Source organism: Eleutherodactylus coqui, chromosome 8, assembly GCF_035609145.1.
Source record: "Eleutherodactylus coqui strain aEleCoq1 chromosome 8, aEleCoq1.hap1, whole genome shotgun sequence".
In the NCBI taxonomy this organism is placed as follows: domain Eukaryota; kingdom Metazoa; phylum Chordata; class Amphibia; order Anura; family Eleutherodactylidae; genus Eleutherodactylus; species Eleutherodactylus coqui.
The window spans coordinates 162,697,976-162,717,769 of NC_089844.1; the positions used below are offsets into that span (position 1 = coordinate 162,697,976).

Genomic DNA, 19,794 nt, shown 5'->3' on the forward strand with positions numbered 1-19,794 from the left:
GTTAAAACATCTGGACAGAACCCACGTGACTCTCCAAGCCCACGTGACTCTTTATAGATCAGTTTAACCATTAATCCACTCTACCTCATACATCTGCTACCGCGCCAAAAATGTCAAACTGTGATCTGTACAATCCCACATTTTCAGAATAGCAGTGATCCGCTGGCCTTCTCCAGGCCCAGTACACAAAGGAGGGTCCAACAATCCACACAATACTTTTCTTAATTCCTAGAATGAAAGAAGAATTAGTACACCATATTATTCAGGCGTATGTACAACTTAAACTGAGATGAACCCCATCTGTTTACCTTTTCTTCAATAAAACAGCACCTGTAAACAGTTTTAAGCACCATTATACATTAAACGCAAGATGATGACTGTCCATCATCCCTGTCTCCCCGAAAACAAGACAGGGTCTTCTACTAATTGCTCCATAAGATCTTACTTTTGCCATGTATAGCTGCCTGGACACTATTTACATTGACTTTTTTTTAATTAACTGCAACTAGGGCTTAATTTTGGAATAGGGCTTAAAGTTCAAGCATCCTCAAAAATCCTGAAAAATCTTGCTAGGGTTTATTTCCGGGGTATGTTTTATCTCCAGGGAAACAGGGTACATGGATCAACAAAGAACCTGGTGCTTGCGGGCACAGACACATAAACGCCTGCAAATTCCTAACCAGGCATATATTCTCATGAAAATGAGCAAACAAGCGAATCCACGCCCCTTTACCCATTTTGTCTTTAATTATTATAAAGCTCCCATGGTTTGACATATCCTTAAGGCCCCAAAGCCACATCTAAACAGCTGGACCTCATATGCTGATCTACACACTTCAGGCAATACTTTTACCAACTTACCTAGTAAGCTAAATGTGATAGCAGAGCGTTGATCAGCGGCATCAGCTACTGCCTTACAGACCCAGATCAATCGCTCTACCTGAAAAACAGAAATAATAGGTACCAGATTATGCTATCTTTGAAAGAAAGCAATACCCTACAATACCTTCCAAACTGAGCTATATGAGCTGCATCCTAAATGTTGGGCTCTTCTTCCTTGAATTGCTGCATCAGCAAACAAGACTATGAAATAAGAGCCGCATTAATCTCACACTGACCATCCCTAACCCTCAGTAAGAGGTTGTATGTTAGACATAATCTGACTAGCACACAAACTAACTCCTGCCGACCAGCTCTTACCAACAATCACTCCATAACCATTATCCACTGATGTCAGCACCTCATGATAACTCCTCTGCTTCCACAAACTCCCATCACCAAGCTGACTGACCATTAAAGTCACAGATACCAACTAGAGATGAGCGAACGTACTCGTCCGAGCTTGATGCTCGTTCGAGTATTAGCGTGTTGGAGATGCTCGTTACTAGAGGCGAGCACCACGCGATGTTCGAGTTACTTTCACTTTCATCTCTGAGACATTAGCGCGCTTTTCTGGCCAATAGAAAGACAGGGAAGGCATTACAACTTCCCCCTGTGATGTTCCAGCCCTATACCACCCCCCTGCAGTGAGTGGCTGGGGAGATCAGGTGTCACCCGAGTATTTAAATCGGCCCCGCCCGCGGCTCGCCACAGATGCATTCTGACATAGATCAGGGAAAGTGCTGCTGATGCTGCTGCTATAGGGAGAGTGTTAGGAGTTATTTTAGGCTTGAAGAACCCCAACGGTCCTTCTTAGGGCCACATCTGACCGTGTGCAGTACTGTTGAGGCTGCTTTTAGCAGTGTTGCACATTTTTTTTTTTTTTCGGGCGTGCTGAGCATTGCGTCCTCAGTCTGCAGTCATTGTACATAGTATAGGGCCAGTAGTGGTGAGGCAGGGACAGTGGGAAAGGTGAAAGAGATATACTGTCTATATAGGCAGTGGGCTTTTTCAAACAAATTTGGGAAAAAAAAACTATATTTGGGCTGCCTGTGACCGTCCTCAGTGTACTGCGTGTCTGCTGGGGGTAGTAGTCCTAATTAATACGCAGCTAAGCGTTACAGCAGGCTTGCGCAAAAGTGTTTCCTGGCTCTGCGCTGCCCATTACATGACCGCCGTCATCCTGTCCACATTGAAACAGTATACATATATACGCTGCCTACAGTATCTGTCTGCTGTCTCAGCTCTGCCTTTCAAAATATAGAAGCAAAATACTTAAGGCCTACTAGTGGCGTTTGGCCACTTGACTGCTTCTGCGCTGTCAATTTCACTAGCTCAGTCATACGCACCTACGTCTCACTACAGGCATGCGCAAAAGTGTTTCCTGGCTCTGCGGTGCCCGTTACATCACCACTGTCATCCTGTCCACATTGAAACAGTATACATATATACGCTGCCTACAGTATCTGTCTGCTGTCTCAGCTCTGCCTTTCAAAAAATAGAAGCAAAATACTTAAGGCCTACTAGTGGCCTTTGGACACTTGACTGCTTCTGCGCTGTGAATTCCACTAGCTCAGTCATACGCACCTACGTCTCACTACAGGCGTGCGCAAAATTCTTTCCTGGCTCTGCTGTGCGTTCCGTAAGCGAAGTCAGCCTCCAACCACAGGCCAATAAGCGGCACATTTTATTACAGCGTTCTGTTTCTGCTCTACTCGTAATACTCTATGCTGAGGGGTAGGGGTAGGCCTAGAGGACGTGGACGCGGGCGAGGACGCGGAGGCCCAAGTCAGGGTGTGGGCACAGGCCGAGCTCCTGATCCAGGTGTTTCGCAGCCGACTGCTGCGGGATTAGGAGAGAGGCACGTTTCTGGCGTCCCCAGATTAATCTCACAATTAATGGGTCCACGCGGTAGACCTTTATTAGAAAATGAGCAGTGTGAGCAGGTCCTGTCGTGGATGGCAGAAAGTGCATCCAGCAATCTATCGACCACCCAGAGTTCTACGCCGTCCACTGCTGCAACTCTGAATCCTCTGGCTGCTGCTCCTCCTTCCTCCCAGCCTCCTCACTCCATTACAATGACACATTCTGAGGAGCAGGCAGACTCCCAGGAACTGTTCTCGGGCCCCTGCCCAGAATGGGCAGCAATGATTCCTCTCCCACCGGAGGAGTTTGTTGTGACCGATGCCCAACCTTTGGAAAGTTCCCGGGGTCCGGGGATGAGGCTGGAGACTTCCGGCAACTGTCTCAAGAGCTTTCAGTGGGTGAGGAGGACGATGACGATGAGACACAGTTGTCTATCACTCAGGTAGTAGTAATTGCAGTAAGTCCGAGGGAGGAGCGCACAGAGGATTCGGAGGCAGAGCAGCAGGACGATGAGGTGACTGACCCCACCTGGTTTGCTAAGCCTACTGAGGACAGGTCTTCAGAGGGGGAGGCAAGTGCAGCAGCAGGGCAGGTTGGAAGAGGCAGTGCTGTGGCCAGGGGTAGAGGCAGGGCTAGACTGAATAATCCACCAACTGTTTCCCAAAGTCCCCCCTCGCGCCATGCCACCCTGCAGAGGCCGAGGTGCTCAAAGGTCTGGCAGTTTTTCACTGAGAGTGCAAACGACCGACGAACAGTGGTGTGCAACCTTTGTCGCGCAAAGATCAGCCGGGGAGCCACCACCACCAGCCTCACCACCACCAGCATGCACAGGCATATGATGGCCAAGCACCCCACAAGGTGGGACGAAGGCCGTTCACCGCCTCCGGTTTGCACCACTGCCTCTCCCCCTGTGCCCCAACCTGCCACTGAGATCCAACCCCCCTCTCAGGACACAGGCACTACCGTCTCCTGGCCTGCACCCACACCCTCACCCCCGCTGTCCTCGGTCCCATCCAGCAATGTCTCTCAGCGCAGCGTCCAGCCGTCGCTAGCGCAAGTGTTTGAGCGCAAGCGCAAGTACGCCGCCACGCACCCGCACGCTCAAGCGTTAAACGTGCACATAGCCAAATTGATCAGCCTGGAGATGCTGCTGTATAGGCTTGTGGAAACTGAGGCTTTCAAAAGCATGATGGCGGCGGCGGCCCCGCGCTACTCGGTTCCCTGTCGCCACTACTTTTCCCGATGTGCCGTCCCAGCCCTGCACGACCACGTCTCCCGCAACATTGTACGCGCCCTCACCAACGCGGTTACTGCCAAGGTCCACTTAACAACGGACACGTGGACAAGCACAGGCGGGCAGGGCCACTATATCTCCCTGACGGCACATTGGGTGAATTTAGTGGACGCCGGGACCGAGTCAGAGCCTGGGACCGCTCACGTCCTACACACCCCCAGAATTGCGGGTCCCAGCTCGGTGCTGGTATCTGCGGCGGTGTATGCTTCCTCCACTAAACCACCCTCCTCCTCCTCCTCCTACGCAACCTCTGTCTCGCAATCAAGATGTGTCAGCAGCAGCACGTCGCCAGCAGTCGGTGTCACGCAGCGTGGCAGCACAGCGGTGGGCAAGCGTCAGCAGGCCGTGCTAAAACTACTCAGCTTAGGAGAGAAGAGGCACACAGCCCACGAACTGTTGCAGGGTCTGACAGAGCAGACCGACCACTGGCTTGCGCCGCTGAGCCTCCAACCGGGCATGGTCGTGTGTGACAACGGCCGTAACCTGGTGGCGGCTCTGCAGCTTGGCAGCCTCACGCACATGCCATGCCTGGCCCACGTCTTTAATTTGGTGGTTCAGCGCTTTCTAAAAAGCTACCCACGCTTGTCAGACCTGCTCGGAAAGGTGCGCCAGCTCAGCGCACATTTCCGCAAGTCCCACACGGACGCTGCCACCCTGCGCACCCTGCAACATCGGTTTAATCTGCCAGTGCACCGACTGCTGTGCGACGTGCCCACACGGTGGAACTCTACGCTCCACATGTTGGCCAGGCTCTATGAGCAGCGTAGAGCTATAGTGGAATACCAACTCCAACATGGGCGGCGTAGTGGGAGTCAGCCTCCTCAATTCTTTACAGAAGAGTGGGCCTGGTTGGCAGACATCTGCCAGGTCCTTGGAAACTTTGAGGAGTCTACCCAGATGGTGAGCGGGGATGCTGCAATCATTAGCGTCACCATTCCTCTGCTATGCCTCTTGAGAAGTTCCCTGCAAAGCATAAAGGCAGACGCTTTGCGCTCGGAAACGGAGGCGGGGGAAGACAGTATGTCGCTGGATAGTCAGAGCACCCTCATGTCTATATCTCAGCGCGTTGAGGAGGAGGAGGAGGAGGAGCATGAAGAGGAGGGGGAAGAGACAGCTTGGCCCACTGCTGAGGGTACTCATGCTGCTTGCCTGTCATCCTTTCAGCGTGTATGGCCTAAGGAGGAGGATCCTGAAAGTGACCTTCCTAGTGAGGACAGCCATGTGTTGCGTACAGGTACCCTGGCACACATGGCTGACTTCATGTTCGGATGCCTTTCTCGTGACCCTCGAGTTACACGCATTCTGGCCACTACGGATTACTGGGTGTACACACTGCTCGACCCACGGTATGAGGAGAACCTTTCCACTCTCATACTCGAAGAGGAAAGGGGTTCGAGAGTGATGCTATACCACAGGACCCTGGCGGACAAGTTGATGGTAAAATTCCCATCCGACAGCACTAGTGGCAGAAGGCACAGTTCCGAGGGCCAGGTAGCAGGGAGGCGCTGAGATCAGGCAGCATGTACAGCACAGGCAGGGGAACACTCTCTAAGGCCTTTGACAGCTTTCTGGCTCCCCAGCAAGACTGTGTCACCGCTCCCCAGTCAAGGCTGAGTTGGCGGGAGCACTGTAAAAGGATGGTGAGGGAGTACGTAGCTGATCGCACGACCATCCTCCGTGACGCCTCTGCCCCCTACAACTACTGGGTGTCGAAGCTGGACACGTGGCCTGAACTCGCGCTGTATGCCCTGGAGGTGCTTGCTTGTCCTGCGGCTAGCGTCTTGTCAGAGAGGGTGTTTAGTGCGGCTGGGGGAATCATCACGGATAAGCGTACCCGCCTGTCAACCAACAGTGCCTACAGGCTTACACTCATAAAGATGAACAAAGCCTGGATTTCCCCAGACTTCTCTTCTCCACCAGCGGACAGCAGCAGTACCTAAACAATACGTAGGCTGCACCCGCGGATGGAAGCATCGTCCTCTATCACCATCAAAAACGGGGACCTTTTAGCTTCATCAATCTGTGTATTATATTCATCCTCCTCCTCCTGCTCCTCCTCCTGAAACCTCACGTAATCACGCCGAACTGGCAATTTTTCTTAGGCCCACAAGGCTCAGTCATATAACTTTTGTAAACAATGTTTATACGTTTCAATGCTCATTAAAGCGTTGAAATTTGCACCTGAACCAATTTTTATTTTAACTCGGCTGCCTACAGGCCTAGTTACAAATTAAGCCACATTAACCAAAGCGATTAATGGGTTTCACCTGCCCTCTTGGTTGGGCAAGGGCAATTTTTCTGAGGTACATTAGTACTGTTGGTACACCAATTTTTTTGGGCCCTCGCCTACAGTGTAATCCTAGTAATTTTTAGCCCACCTGCATTAAACCTGACATTACCTCAGCTGTCGGTCCACACGGAGTTGTAACTGCATGTGTCCACTTCTAAAGAACCCCAGTCTGACTGGGGCATGCAGTGTGGGCCCAAGCCCACCTGCATTAAACCTGACGTTAGCTTTGCTGTCCAGGGCACTGCAATGGGATATATTTATGTACCGCCGGTGGCTTCCTGGGAGCCACCCATGCTGTCGGTCCACACAGAGTTGTAACTGCATGCGTCCACTTCTAAAGAACCCCAGTCTGACTGGGACATGCAGTGTGGGCTGAAGCCCACCTGCATTTAATCTGACGTTAGCTCTGCTGTCCAGGGCACTGCAATGGGATATATTTATGTACCGCCGGTGGCTTCCTGGGAGCCACCCATGCTGTGGGTGCACACGGAGTTGTAACTGCATGCGTCCACTTCTAAAGAACCCCAGTCTGACTGGGACATGCAGTGTGGGCTGAAGCCCACCTGCATTAAACATCACATTACCTCAGCTGTGCTGGGAACTGCAATGGGATATATTTATGTACCGCCGGTGGCTTCCTGGGACCCACCCATGCTGTCGGTCCACACGGAGTTGTAACTGCATGTGTCCACTTCTAAAGAACCCCAGTCTGACTGGGGCATGCAGTGTGGGCCGAAGCCCACCTGCATTTAATCTGACGTTAGTTCTGCTGTCCAGGGCACTGCAATGGGATACATTTATGTACAGCTGGTGGGTTCCAGGGGGCCACCCATGCTGTGGGTGCACATGGAATTCCCATTGCGGAGTTGTACCTGCCTTTGACTATTTATAAAAAAACGCGGTCTGACTGGGGCATGCAGACACCTTGACAGAATGAATAGTGTGTGGCACATAGGTTCCCCATTGCTATGCCCACGTGTGCAGCTCCTGATGGCGGTGGCACAGGATTATATTTCTCATTGCTTCTGTACAGCATTGTGGGCCATCGCCCCGCCCCTTTTAAAGAGGGTCGCTGCCTAGCCATGCCAACATTCTGCAGTGTGTGCCTGCGGTTCCTCCTCATGGCAGACGCACTTATAAATAGACATGAGGGTGGTGTGGCATGAGGGCAGCTGAAGGCTGCGCAGGGACACTTTGGTGTGCGCTGTGGACACTGGGTCGTGCGGGGGGGGGGGGGGGGGTTGGGCAGCATGTAACCCAGGAGAAGTGGCAGCGGAGTGTCATGCAGGCAGTGATTGTGCTTTGTTGGAGGTAGTGTGGTGCTTGGCTAAGGTATGCATTGCTAATGAGGGTTTTTCAGAAGTAAAAATTGTTGGGAGGGGGGGGCCCACTCTTGCCGCTATTGTGGCTTAATAGTGGGACCTGGGAACTTGAGATGCAGCCCAACATGTAGCCCCTCGCCTGCCCTATCCGTTTCTGTGTCGTTCCCATCACTTTCTTGAGTTGCCCAGATTTTCACAAATGGAAACCTTAGCGAGCATCGGCGAAATACAAAAATGCTCGAGTCGCCCATTGACTTCAATGGGGTTCGTTACTCGAAACGAACCCTCGAGCATCGCGGAAATTTTGTCTCGAGTAACGAGCACCCGAGCATTTTGGTGCTCGCTCATCTCTAATACCAACCATACACTAAATCCTGCTTTAGTTCCCTTAACATCTGCGCATGTGATGTATGGGACTTCCAGCCGCACATCACCACACACAACCTGCGGGAATACCTGGTACCAATAATAATCACCTGTGAAGCAAAGAAGAACCGACCTGCTAACCGCTGCAACTCCCTCCATGTAATCGTCCTTCATACATAATGTCTGACTAATTAACCCATAACTCTACACCCCTGAGCTTGGCAATTAGAAAAACCATCACAATGCTATCAGTTGAATACCTAAAAACTCCAACCGAGTACAGGGCCATACCATTTTTTTCCGTTCTCCAGCGGCACCCCAAAATCCTCCATCCTGACCACATGCCCTCTAAAACCTGTGCACCCCTCCTTACCTGATGCCCCATAAACAACAATCATCTAAGTAGTGTATTACACCTGCATCAGGAGATTCCTTCCTCCCACCTACTTAAAAAATGAGGATAGTCCTAAATAATAGTAGGATGCCTTAGATCCCAGCGGTAACGCCAAACCGGAAATCCAAAGAATTAAAACCCAACCAATAAGAAGTTATCCGAATAATGCATCACATGACCGAAGTGCCATAATAAAGCCAATGTAGTCACATGATGCATATCTTAATGCTAGCAGCTCAAGAGCGCCTCAGCATTCAGAGACAACTGCTTAGGGTAAGATAAATGATCGATCCCTGAGAGGAGATAGACTCCTTCTGTGGCATCACCCTTTAAAGCGGACAACCTCAAATTGAAAAAAGGGGGGTATCAAAATGACCGACAACTCTGCCCTCAGCTATGTACTTAGCAATTTAATTACCTCAGGATCATAAACAACTGAAATTAACTTATTAACCCCTTCACAGCTGAGTCCCTTTAACTCTTGCACATATAAGCCGTACCAGGGGCCTTCTTTAATGAGCCGGGCCAACTTCCAATATGAGAGCCTCACTGGAGTCTTGCCCTATTGCAGGAAACTCTCTATTTCCTGGATGCAAGGAATTTGTACTGATTTGTGACTAAAACAACCATAAATGGGCGAGAGCGGCACAATATGAGCCCTCATGTCAGTACCCACACCGCTCCATTACCTCGATCCCATAAATGTAACCACACATCCAGGTAGTGAGGCGCCCCAAGGAGGTCTATAAACCACCTAACTAGTTACATCCAGGTAGTGAGGCGTCCCAAGGATGTGTAACAACCACCTAACTAGTTACATCGAGGTAGTGAGGGGCCCCAAGGATGTCTAACAACCACCTAACTTGTTACACTGAGGTAGTGAGGAGCCCCAAGGATGTCTAACAACCACCTAACTAGTTACACCGAGGTAGTGAGGGGCCCCAAGCATGTCTAACAACCACCTAACTAGTTACACTGAGGTAGTGAGGAGCCCCAAGGATGTCTTAACAACCACCTAACTAGTTACACCGAGGTAGTGAGGTGCCCCAAGGATGTCTATAAATCACCTAACTTGGTACACCGAGGTAGTGAGGGGCCCCAAGGATGTCTAACAACCACCTAACTAGTTACACCGAGGTAGTGAGGCGCCCCAAGGATGTCTAACAACCACCTAACTAGTTACACCGAGGTAGTGAGGGGCCCCAAGGATGTCTAACAACCACCTAACTAGTTACACTGAGGTAGTGAGGAGCCCCAAGGATGTCTTAACAACCACCTAACTAGTTACACCGAGGTAGTGAGGTGCCCCAAGGATGTCTATAAACCACCTAACTAGTTACACCGAGGTAGTGAGGCGCCCCAAGGATGTCTAAGACCACCTAACTAGTTACACCGAGGGAACACCAACATCCCGGTAACCATTATTAACCATCTCTGTTCCTCCGGTCATCACAGCCTCATCCTCCGGTTACCTCACAGCTGACAGTCTGCATACAGTGGTTACCTCACAGCTGACAGTCTGCATACAGTGGTTACCTCACAGCTGACAGTCCGCATACAGTGGTTACCTCACAGCTTAGAGTCTGCATACAGTGGTTACCTCACAGCTGACTGCCTGCATACAGTGGTTACCTCACAGCTGACTGCCTGCATACAGTGGTTACCTCACAGCTTAGAGTCTCCATACAGTGGTTACCTCACAGCTGACAGTCTGCATACAGTGGTTACCTCACAGCTGACTGCCTGCATACAGTGGTTACCTCACAGCTGACAGCCTGCATACAGTGGTTACCTCACAGCTGACTGCCTGCATACAGTGGTTACCTCACAGCTGACAGTCTGCATACAGTGGTTACCTCACAGCTGACAGTCTCCATACAGTGGTTACCTCACAGCCGACAGTCTGCATACAGTGGTTACCTCAGAGCCGACAGTCTGCATACAGTGGTTACCTCACAGCTGACAGTCTGCATACAGTGGTTACCTCACAGCTGACAGTCTGCATACAGTGGTTACCTCACAGCTGACTGCCTGCATACAGTGGTTACCTCACAGCTGACTGCCTGCATACAGTGGTTACCTCACAGCTGACAGTCTGCATACAGTGGTTACCTCACAGCTGACAGTCTCCATACAGTGGTTACCTCACAGCTGACAGTCTCCATACAGTGGTTACCTCATAGCTGACAGTCTCCATACAGTGGTTACCTCACAGCTGACTGCCTGCATACAGTGGTCAGTTATCTCGCAGCTGACAGATACCAAGCAGTGGTTACCTCAGAGCTGACAGTGGACAGTTACCTCAGAACAGTCTCCTGCAGCGCTCAGTTACCTCAGTGCTCAGTTACCTCAGAGCTCAGCTACCTCAGCTCAGAGATGATACCATTAATAAAACACAACTGTTAAGCAGACATACATTCCCCATCATCACCCTGACTCGCTCTTTCCTTACAGCCTAGTAAGGGTTAACACTAACACATTTAAAACTGACCAATCTACCTTAAGGGGCGCTCAGACGACGACCCCGATGCCCAGCACCTTGTGAGCCAGGAGCAGAAAGTACAATGGGAAGATTCACACGTCTTCCCCATAATGGACCCACTCCTGGTTCCGGCCCGCCAAAAAACCGAACACAAAAACCGCTGTGCGAAATCGCTCCCAACTGGTACACAAGCTAAATCCTTCTATACACAGGTGCCAGTAACCAGGGGGTACCACCTGGTTACCGGGGGTCTCACCACTTGTAGAGCTTCACCTGTACCCTGCCATTACAGCAGCACAGGACTTGGCAGAGGGGCCGTCGCCATCTTGTAGAGCTTCACCTGTACCCTGTATGTGCAGCAGCACAGGACTTGGGAGAGGGGCCGTCATCATCTTGTAGAGCTTCACCTGTACCCTGAACCTGCAACAGTACAGGACTTGCTGTTGTCATCTGCTGAGCACTGTTCCTGTTGGTGTTGGCAACTGCTGGGCACTGTTCCTGCTGGTGTTGGCATCTGCTGGGCACTGTTCCTGCTGGTGTTGGCATCTGCTGGGCACTGTTCCCACTGCCAGGTTACAGTCGCCTCCGAACGGATGAAGGTAAAGGCAGCCCCTGCGTTTGCTTCGCTGGTGGTTTTCTACTGACAAGTCCTCCTCTGATACAAGTGATCACACAATGTCCTCTGCAGCTCCTCCTGGCCGGCGCTGCTGACAAGTCCTAATCTGAAGCGCAGGGGATTCCAGACATCTGCGCAGCTATTCCTCACCGTCCGCTTCATACACGCCGACAACCAGCCGCTGCAGAAGGTCCTCCATCTTCACAGAGGATCTGAAGCTGTGACAGGAATTGTGAGGGGAGCTGACAGGAATTGTGACGGGAGCTGACAGGAACAGGGAGCTGTCACCGGGATGCTGCTTGCTGCTTCCTTTCCAGATGATGATGGCCCACATCTCTGCACCTCCATATCTCGCTGCTGCTCCTCTCAGCTTGTTCCTCTGGACCAATCACCAGCCACTGTCAGGCCACCAGATTCTGCCTGACAACCACAGGCATTTCCTGCCATTTTTCTTCAGCCAGTCATTTGCTGCTGCCAACCAGTCCATCACTGGGCAGAACTCACTGTCTGCCATCTCATCTGACCCAGTAATGACCTTTGTAACATATCATGGTTAACCAGAAAACCTCCTCCATAGAAGGTGACATATCATCCATTCATCATGTACATAAAGCTCCCAGATCCCATGAGGCTCCATAGAGAGTGACATATCATCCATCCATCATGTACATAAAGCTCTCAGATCCCATGAGGCTCCATAGAAGGTGACATATCATCCATCCATCATGTACATAAAGCTCCCAGATCCCATGAGGCTCCATAGAGGGTGACATATCATCCATCCATCATGTACATAAAGCTCCCAGATCCCATGAGGCTCCATAGAGGGTGACATATCATCCATCTATCATGTACATAAAGCTCCCAGATCCCATGAGGCTCCATAGAGGGTGATATATCATCCATCCATCATGTACATAAAGCTCCCAGATCCCATGAGGCTCCATAGAGGGTGACATATCATCCATCCATCATGTACATAAAGCTCCCAGATCCCATGAGGCTCCATAGAAGGTGACATATCATCCATCCATCATGTACATAAAGCTCCCAGATCCCATGAGGCTTTCCCTCCTGCCTTACATTAGTGAGTGCAATATTGGGCCGCCTGATATCACACTTAGGGCGCCCACCCACTGGCGTTTGCGATTTTCGTGCGTGAAAAACGCCGCGTTTTCGCGGCGTTTTCGCGGCTTTTCCATTGACTTTCATGGGTGCATTAGGAGAAAAATAAGGACACATATGCAACTGACAGTTCCTATGTTAAAAAACGCAACGCAACGCAAAACGCCAGTGGACAGGAACACATGTTATCTCTATGCCTGTGCAGGAAAAACGCAAAACGCAAACGCAGGTAAAAAAACGCAAGTGGGTGGGCGCCCTTAACATGCATTTTTAACCACAGATGTGAGGCGACGTTCATGCATCACTTAAGTGAAATTGTGATCCTCTGGTGCTTCTTTCATGCTTATCAGCGGATAAGCAAGTGTTTCCCATTGCTTTCAATGGGAAACATTGCATACCATGTTTGCCAGGTTTTCTTTTTCCTTTTTTTGTTCTCCTGTTTTCTTTCCTCCTCTAAAACCTGGGTACGCGTTATCCTGTGTGTCTTAGGCCTCATGTCCATGGGCAGATCGGATTTCACATTCGGGAGCACATATCTGAATCCGACCCTGCCCGTGGCCGAGGACGCTGCGCGTCTTCTGCTTACCTGTCCAAGTCTTCGTTTTCTTCACTGTGGATGTGTGCAGAAGCGCCGTCCGGCGCACTACAGCACATGTGCAGTGGAGTTGTGTTTTTTTTTTTTTTTTTAAAAACTCCTGCTTCCCCACCCGTGGACATTAAGCCTTATAGAGTGAAAAATAGGTAAATGTACAGTCCAGTTGTAGACCTGCTCTGCAACCTGTGCAGGGAGGGGAGGAGGTTAGCTGTGACCATCACCTACTGTGAGTGATGGGTCCTGTATTATCTACATATAGGTGTTACATTTCATTGTAATCCTGGCTGATGAGGTGGTGACGGAGGTTTTCTTTACAGAGCGGGTAGTGTCAGACTATAATGAATATGTTGAGACCAATGCTCGGCACGGTACTTCAGACCCTAATAATCATGTAGGTGCCTTTTGGCTGCTAAGCTTAAAAATTTATTTTTGATCCCTCCTTTTCTGCTCTTTACTGCACAAATTAACTCGGCGTTTTTTCAGTCTGTGTGCGGTCGGAGTCTACAATGGACGTCTGTTTTAGTAAATGCTAGTATTCCCAATAACCCAACAATTCTGGAGCATCTTGTACTTCTACTTTGTCTTGTTCCTCAGGGTTTATTCACACCGGTGTGTCTGATTTTTGATCTGTGAAAAACAGACCAATTGTAATCCATCTGCACGCCCATGCTGAATCCACATGCATTACGTGTCCATTTATTATGTCTGTGTGCAGCACATTTCTTCAGGTGTGCAAAAAAAAAAAAGTAAAGCTGACCAGTTTTTTTTCCTAGCATTGTTTAGTGGTGATCCGTGAAAAATCGATCACACGTTGTCCTCCACGTGGGCTCTTCTTTTTCCATTTTTTGCGCTCGCCCAACTTGTTCTACAGTTCATGGATAAATATTGGTGAGTGTATAGTGAATAATGGCTCAGGTGTGGTCTGTGTGCAGCCTGTTGCAACTACATAAGGCCCAGGAATGTGAAAATCGCCGTGTGAATAAGCCCTTACACGGCGCTAAGGTGATCCAGAATTGTGATATCTTGACAAATTCAAGTATTTAATAAAACAGAGCTGTCTGGAGAGAAGATACATTGTCTTTAACACCTTTACGCCACAGGATTCAAGTTTACATCATGGGCGCATGCTACTTAGCGCAGCAGGACATAAACTTATGTTCAATGTTTAAAGTCTGGCCACGATGAAGATCACAGAGACACTAATGGCTGCTAACATATCTAGCTGCCTATCGCTACTATCCACTGGGGCACTAATCACAGCTGTCCTGCTCCAACAATCGCTGTGATTGGTCATTCAGCACTGACTGACCAGTCAGAGCGCAACGGTCCAAGTTTGCGCTATTTACAATGTGAGCTCTCCAACCACCGCAGCGTGTTAATGGCGGTTGGAGAGAGAGGGCTGATAAGAGAATTGTGTCCAAAAAGGAGAAAAATACAGTGATCGATGTTAGCATAGATGGTGCAGCTGTTGGAACAGATTCACATGGGCGGATTTGTGCATGAAATGTTTGCATGTGTGATATGCTGAAATGGGAACCCATTGATTTCAATGGCTTCGTTCACAAGCAAGTATTTTGCATGCGGAATTGTGTTGTGCCCAAAAGCGCTGTGAGCTCTATATACCTGTTAGAAAAAATGCATCTAACACTCAAAGAATTTGGCTATTTCTGGCTGGGAACATTTGTGCGTTTTTTTTTTTTGGGGGGGGGGGGGGGATGCACACGCAATTGTGCACAACGTGCACATACAAAAAATAGTTGTACAGAAATACACAGCTTTCATTCCACAAAAACTCACAAATACCCTCGCACTTGTGTGAATCCGGACTTGGTGTAGTGTGATCAGTATATTAAAGGAGTTAGTAAAGTGTGATCAGTCGGTGTAGTGGTAGGCTACATTCACACGGGCGAGTGCAATATCAAGCCGAGAAACTCCCCCCGGTATTGTGCTTGCCAATGTGCATTTTTCACGCTGATTGATTTTAAATGGGAAACTGCACATTCACATGCACCTCACACGGCATCTGAGTGTCTTTTAAGGATCCATTGAAAACAATGAGCGAGGCATTTTGCATGTATGCCCAATGATAGAATATGCGACGATGCTGTAAGAGGAAAAAATTGTTCATGTGAAGTCCATTCAAAAGAATTGAGTTCATATTTGTGTGAGGTTTGTGCATCCCGCAATGCAAGGTTCTTGTCTGTGTGAATAAGCCCTTAGGGTAGTATGATCTGTCAGTATACTAGTGAAGTTATTAATCAGTGGGTCAGTGTATTAATGTAGGCTCATCCTGTCTTTGTTTAAAAAAAAAAAAGTCCTAGCTGTATTCCCCTCCCATGACCCGGGTATGCTAGATAAATAAATACGCTAATGCCTCATGTTCATGGGGAAATATCCGCAGCGGATCACCCGCACGCATGATCCGCGCCCCATAGGGATGCATTGGACACCCGCAGGTAATTAAATACCTGCAGATGTCATTTTCCCCTGAGGCGCGGATCACGCGTGCGGGAAAACACCCGCAGCATGCTCCATTTTGGTGCGGGTCTCCCCCGGCTTCCATTGATGCCTATGGAAGCCATCCGGTCCTGCGGCACATCCGCTGCAGTATTTCTGCTGTGCCGCGGGAAAGCAGGCATTCAAATAAAAACAAACTGTGCACGGAGCATGAAGAAAGATGATCCGGCCGTGACGGAGGGGAGATCCGCTGCATCCGGACAGGTGAGTATTTCTGATTTTGTGGCCTCATGTCTGCGGGAAAGGTGGGAGCCGCAGCAGGATTCTGCATGGAGCATCCGTGCGGGCCCAAATTTCCCCGTGGACATGAGGCCTAAGACCCTATTACTTTTGGATATTTTGGTCACAGCAGCCATTTTATTTAAACAAACATACCAAAACACTTTTATATACGGATAGGAGGTCCTTGGAGCCACAAAGGTCCGGTGCTTAAACACATAAAACTCAACTTTGCCTCCGATTGTACACCTGGTTTAGTGACACCACTAGCCGCCCCCCCCCCCCCCCCTTGCCTTACCTAAAGCACCAGACCCACCCACACTGAAATAAAATGGGTAGGAAGTCTTAAAAGTGAGTCTGTACTCGCCAAACTCCCTCTACCCAATATAAAAATCTGCCTCCTAAGACCCGCCACAGCCAGCACAACTTAAGACCTAAGTCTGCGCAAAACCCCACAAGTGCTCTCTTAATAATCTCCTGTATTGCTAATGTCCACATATCCATACCTATATCATTTACATGAACCCCATTCCTTAACCAGTTACCCCCCTCCCTCCAAGTTAACATGCCTCACATTGACCCCCCTATTTCTAGCTACAAAAGCCAATACCTACCTATTAATCTTTATGCTGGCCTTATTAATCTTCTTAACTGACCTAGCCATCCTCTACGACTTTCTAGGGAGCATCTCGGACCACACTATCGCCTTGCCTGGAAACAACCTGCTCAACCTCAGTCGTGTTGGACGTCCGTACACAACTCCCTTACTGGACAACCACCCAGGTCATTACCCCCAACATGCAGAACTAAAATGTCGGGGGCCCTATCCAGACCTGCAAAACGCATTACCTCTCGCAGGACCCTCCCCCACGCCATGCCTCTGAATCCCAGCCAGAGGATAATCGCATCAGTCCTGGAAATGCCCAGCTGATGCCCATCATGTTGGCAGCCCAAAAGACAAACTAATCCCCCGAGATCCAAACTAATGCTGCGTCGTGTCCTGTTAAAACAAAACAATGAGGAACAATCCCCACAAAATAGTTAACCAGACATCCCCCATTACCTAAACCATCCCCTTTCCTTTATTCAGGGTGAATAATTATACCAATCCAAACCCCTGACCCCCTCCAGTCACACATATAACCTAAAATGACTGGACACCTACCGCCTAATTTTTTGAACTGCTGGACTCAAACCCCGCGCAGCCGCCTCTGTTGCCGCCCCAATCCTGAAGAAATGGGAAGAATACCCCGATTTTTATTTATTATTTTTTTAAATCCAAAGGCCCCAAAACCTTATTGAGCACTTCTCTAAATTGATATCTGGATAGAAAAGATCCATCCACATGTTGCGATAATGGGCCCAACTTAACCAAAACCCTGAAATATAAATCTCCGTACCTTATCCAAAGTAATTCTTTGTTCCTTTACCAAACTTGCCGTAGTGAAAAAGTTTCAAAATGGGCACAAGAAATCAAATGGCCCATAGTCCAACAGCTATCAATAAAAAACAAACCGTCCCAATAACATCCCAACAATCGCATGCCTTAAGGATGAATGGGAAGCAAACTAAAAGCTGATTCAATATCTGTTTTTTGCTAACAACGCCCCTCTTCTATACGCATGTACCTATTTTACCGCCGTGTCAAATTACTATAAACCACTGAGCAAGGTTCAGGGTCTATACCATCATTCACTGACACAGTTTTTAGGTGCAATAAATAATGAATCTGCTGAAATTTATTGTTTTTTTTGTTAGTTTTTTTTGCACAACCCCCAACAGGGTCACCCAAATGAGGGTCACCCAAAGAAAGGCCCGCCATACATCCCAGCCTAACCTTCTTTTGTAATTTTTACCTCAATCCCCTCATGCTGTAAGGCTGATTTCAAATTCTTAACCGAAAAAAAGGGACCTGGTGCCCCGGAGGAGGGATCCTACAACCCGCAAACTGCACTTTTTCTAACTTTGGGTACCTACTTAGATAAGGGACTATCCTTTGAAAACTCATTGGAGTCTTCCCTTTTGCTGCGCTTTTTTCCTTTTTCTTGCTTAAAACAGTGGGAAGAACTGTGCGAAGTGCCATCGCGTACAGAGCAGACGTACTTGAATCTGCACATGGCTTCAAATTTGCACTTTACTTCATTGAACTGCCAACACATTCCCAGCTCTTTTTCCCGTTGACAGCCCTTACTGGTGCGTATTACTGCTACTTCTGACTGTGTCGGCAGAGCCCTGAAAGGGATGCCTGTAACGAACAGACGCCATCACTTTTAACCATTGACTAATGTCCTTATGGTCCCAGTTAATGCTAGGTCTCACTGCCTTTCGTTGACGGAATTGCTTGTCATACCTTAGCCATATCTGTCTGCCCTACATCCGATACGCCTCACCTATGGCATACAGGTAACAAAAAAGGCCTGAACGCTTCTCTGGCGCTTTCTCACCGATAAAGCTGGCCAAAATTGTGAAAGCTTTAAACCAATTAATAAAGGTTGGAAGGCTCAAACACCATTGTGTTTGTTTTTTTTATTCCTTCTTATTCAAATCCATTCGTTTTCCTTTATCCAAATTACATTTTGCCAAAGGAATGGAAATAAAACTCCACATCGTGCGGTATTTTTTTTCTTTAACTTCCTTTTTTTAAATGCGCCCCAACTGTCCCTCAACTTTTATCGTCTAAACGAACCATGCCCACATCCTTCTCAGTTTGTATGGCTACCATCCCCCCAGAGGCAGTTGTCATCCACTGACTAGCCAGAATAGGCACCCCAACCTGATATCGCCATGTGTGGGAGCCCTAGACCACTTGTAACACCACCCTTCCCGGCAGATGATCCCCCACCACTCCTCGCCATCAAAGCTTCCTCCCGCTGCCACCGGACCCAGTGCTTCGACGCCCCTATAGGTGGTGCGGCTTCCCCCTCTCCTATGCTTGCAGGCCCGCTCACTGGATGGCACCTCACCAAAGGAGGCGGCCATGACTTCATCAGCATAATTGCTGACAAGTGCCGCAGGCCATGCCCCCTGAGAACGAGGCCTACATCCCACCGTCAGACCAGGCAGCTGACCCGGATTCCTCAAGGACGGTCTCAACCCCACTACCCCTAGCGCTGGGAATGTCTAGTTATATCTCCATCAGCCCCATTACTTGGAGCAGCAGTATACACACTCCACCACCACTCCATTCAGACGTCTCATCACAATTGTGCAAAGACCAAAAGCTGGAGTTGCTGCCTCTCCTCAACCTCACGTACAAATGATTGGCTTGCAGCAATGTAGCCCCAGTGATCATACCTCATCACCTATCCTGTAGAACTGATGTCCTTGGTTGGAAATGTCTTTCATTACAGTTGTCTTGCTATAGTGGTATCATATAAAGCCTATGTAATACTGTGTATGTTTTAGTCTTCCCATCTACTGGATCCGCCTTACAAGTCTACGCTCCAACATCCCCAAAAGCGGAGCTGGGAGCTAATGTCCTCATACCTTGCACATTCAAGGAGTGCAGCAGTGGAATAACCCAGCAGTATCTCGCCATCGTGTGGGAGTTTGAGGGAAATGTGATCGTACGGTACGACAGCAAGGGCCTTGAAAAACAACCAAGGAAATATATCGATGAAAAGAACATCAAAGACGGGGCTGCGGATTTATACATCCATAATGCATCTATTGGCGACATTGGGACTTATAAGTGTACAGTCATCTGCAGCCCTGAGAGGAGTCACAAGGAGGTTAACCTTACGGTTTATGGTATGTATGCCACGCTGCCTAACAAGCCCTGAAAACTGCTGAGCTATGTGAGCACCATGACCATGTACTACCTGAACGG

The 19,794-nt window shown here is 49.0% G+C and overlaps 2 protein-coding genes across 2 annotated transcripts in view; one reads left to right on the forward strand and one right to left on the reverse strand.

Moving 5' to 3' along the window:
- LOC136577984 (uncharacterized) overlaps positions 1–19,794 on the reverse strand; it is a 1,034,970-nt gene that overhangs the window by 296,990 nt on the left and 718,186 nt on the right. The gene's annotated exons all lie outside the window — the stretch shown is intronic.
- Positions 16,592–19,794, forward strand: part of LOC136577408 (uncharacterized) — a 28,145-nt gene continuing 24,942 nt past the window's right edge. Inside the window, exons 1-2 of the mRNA XM_066577305.1 lie at positions 16,592–16,748; positions 19,371–19,715. Coding sequence (XP_066433402.1) covers positions 16,592–16,748; positions 19,371–19,715 — 502 coding nt within the window. The remainder of the gene's footprint in view (positions 16,749–19,370; positions 19,716–19,794) is intronic.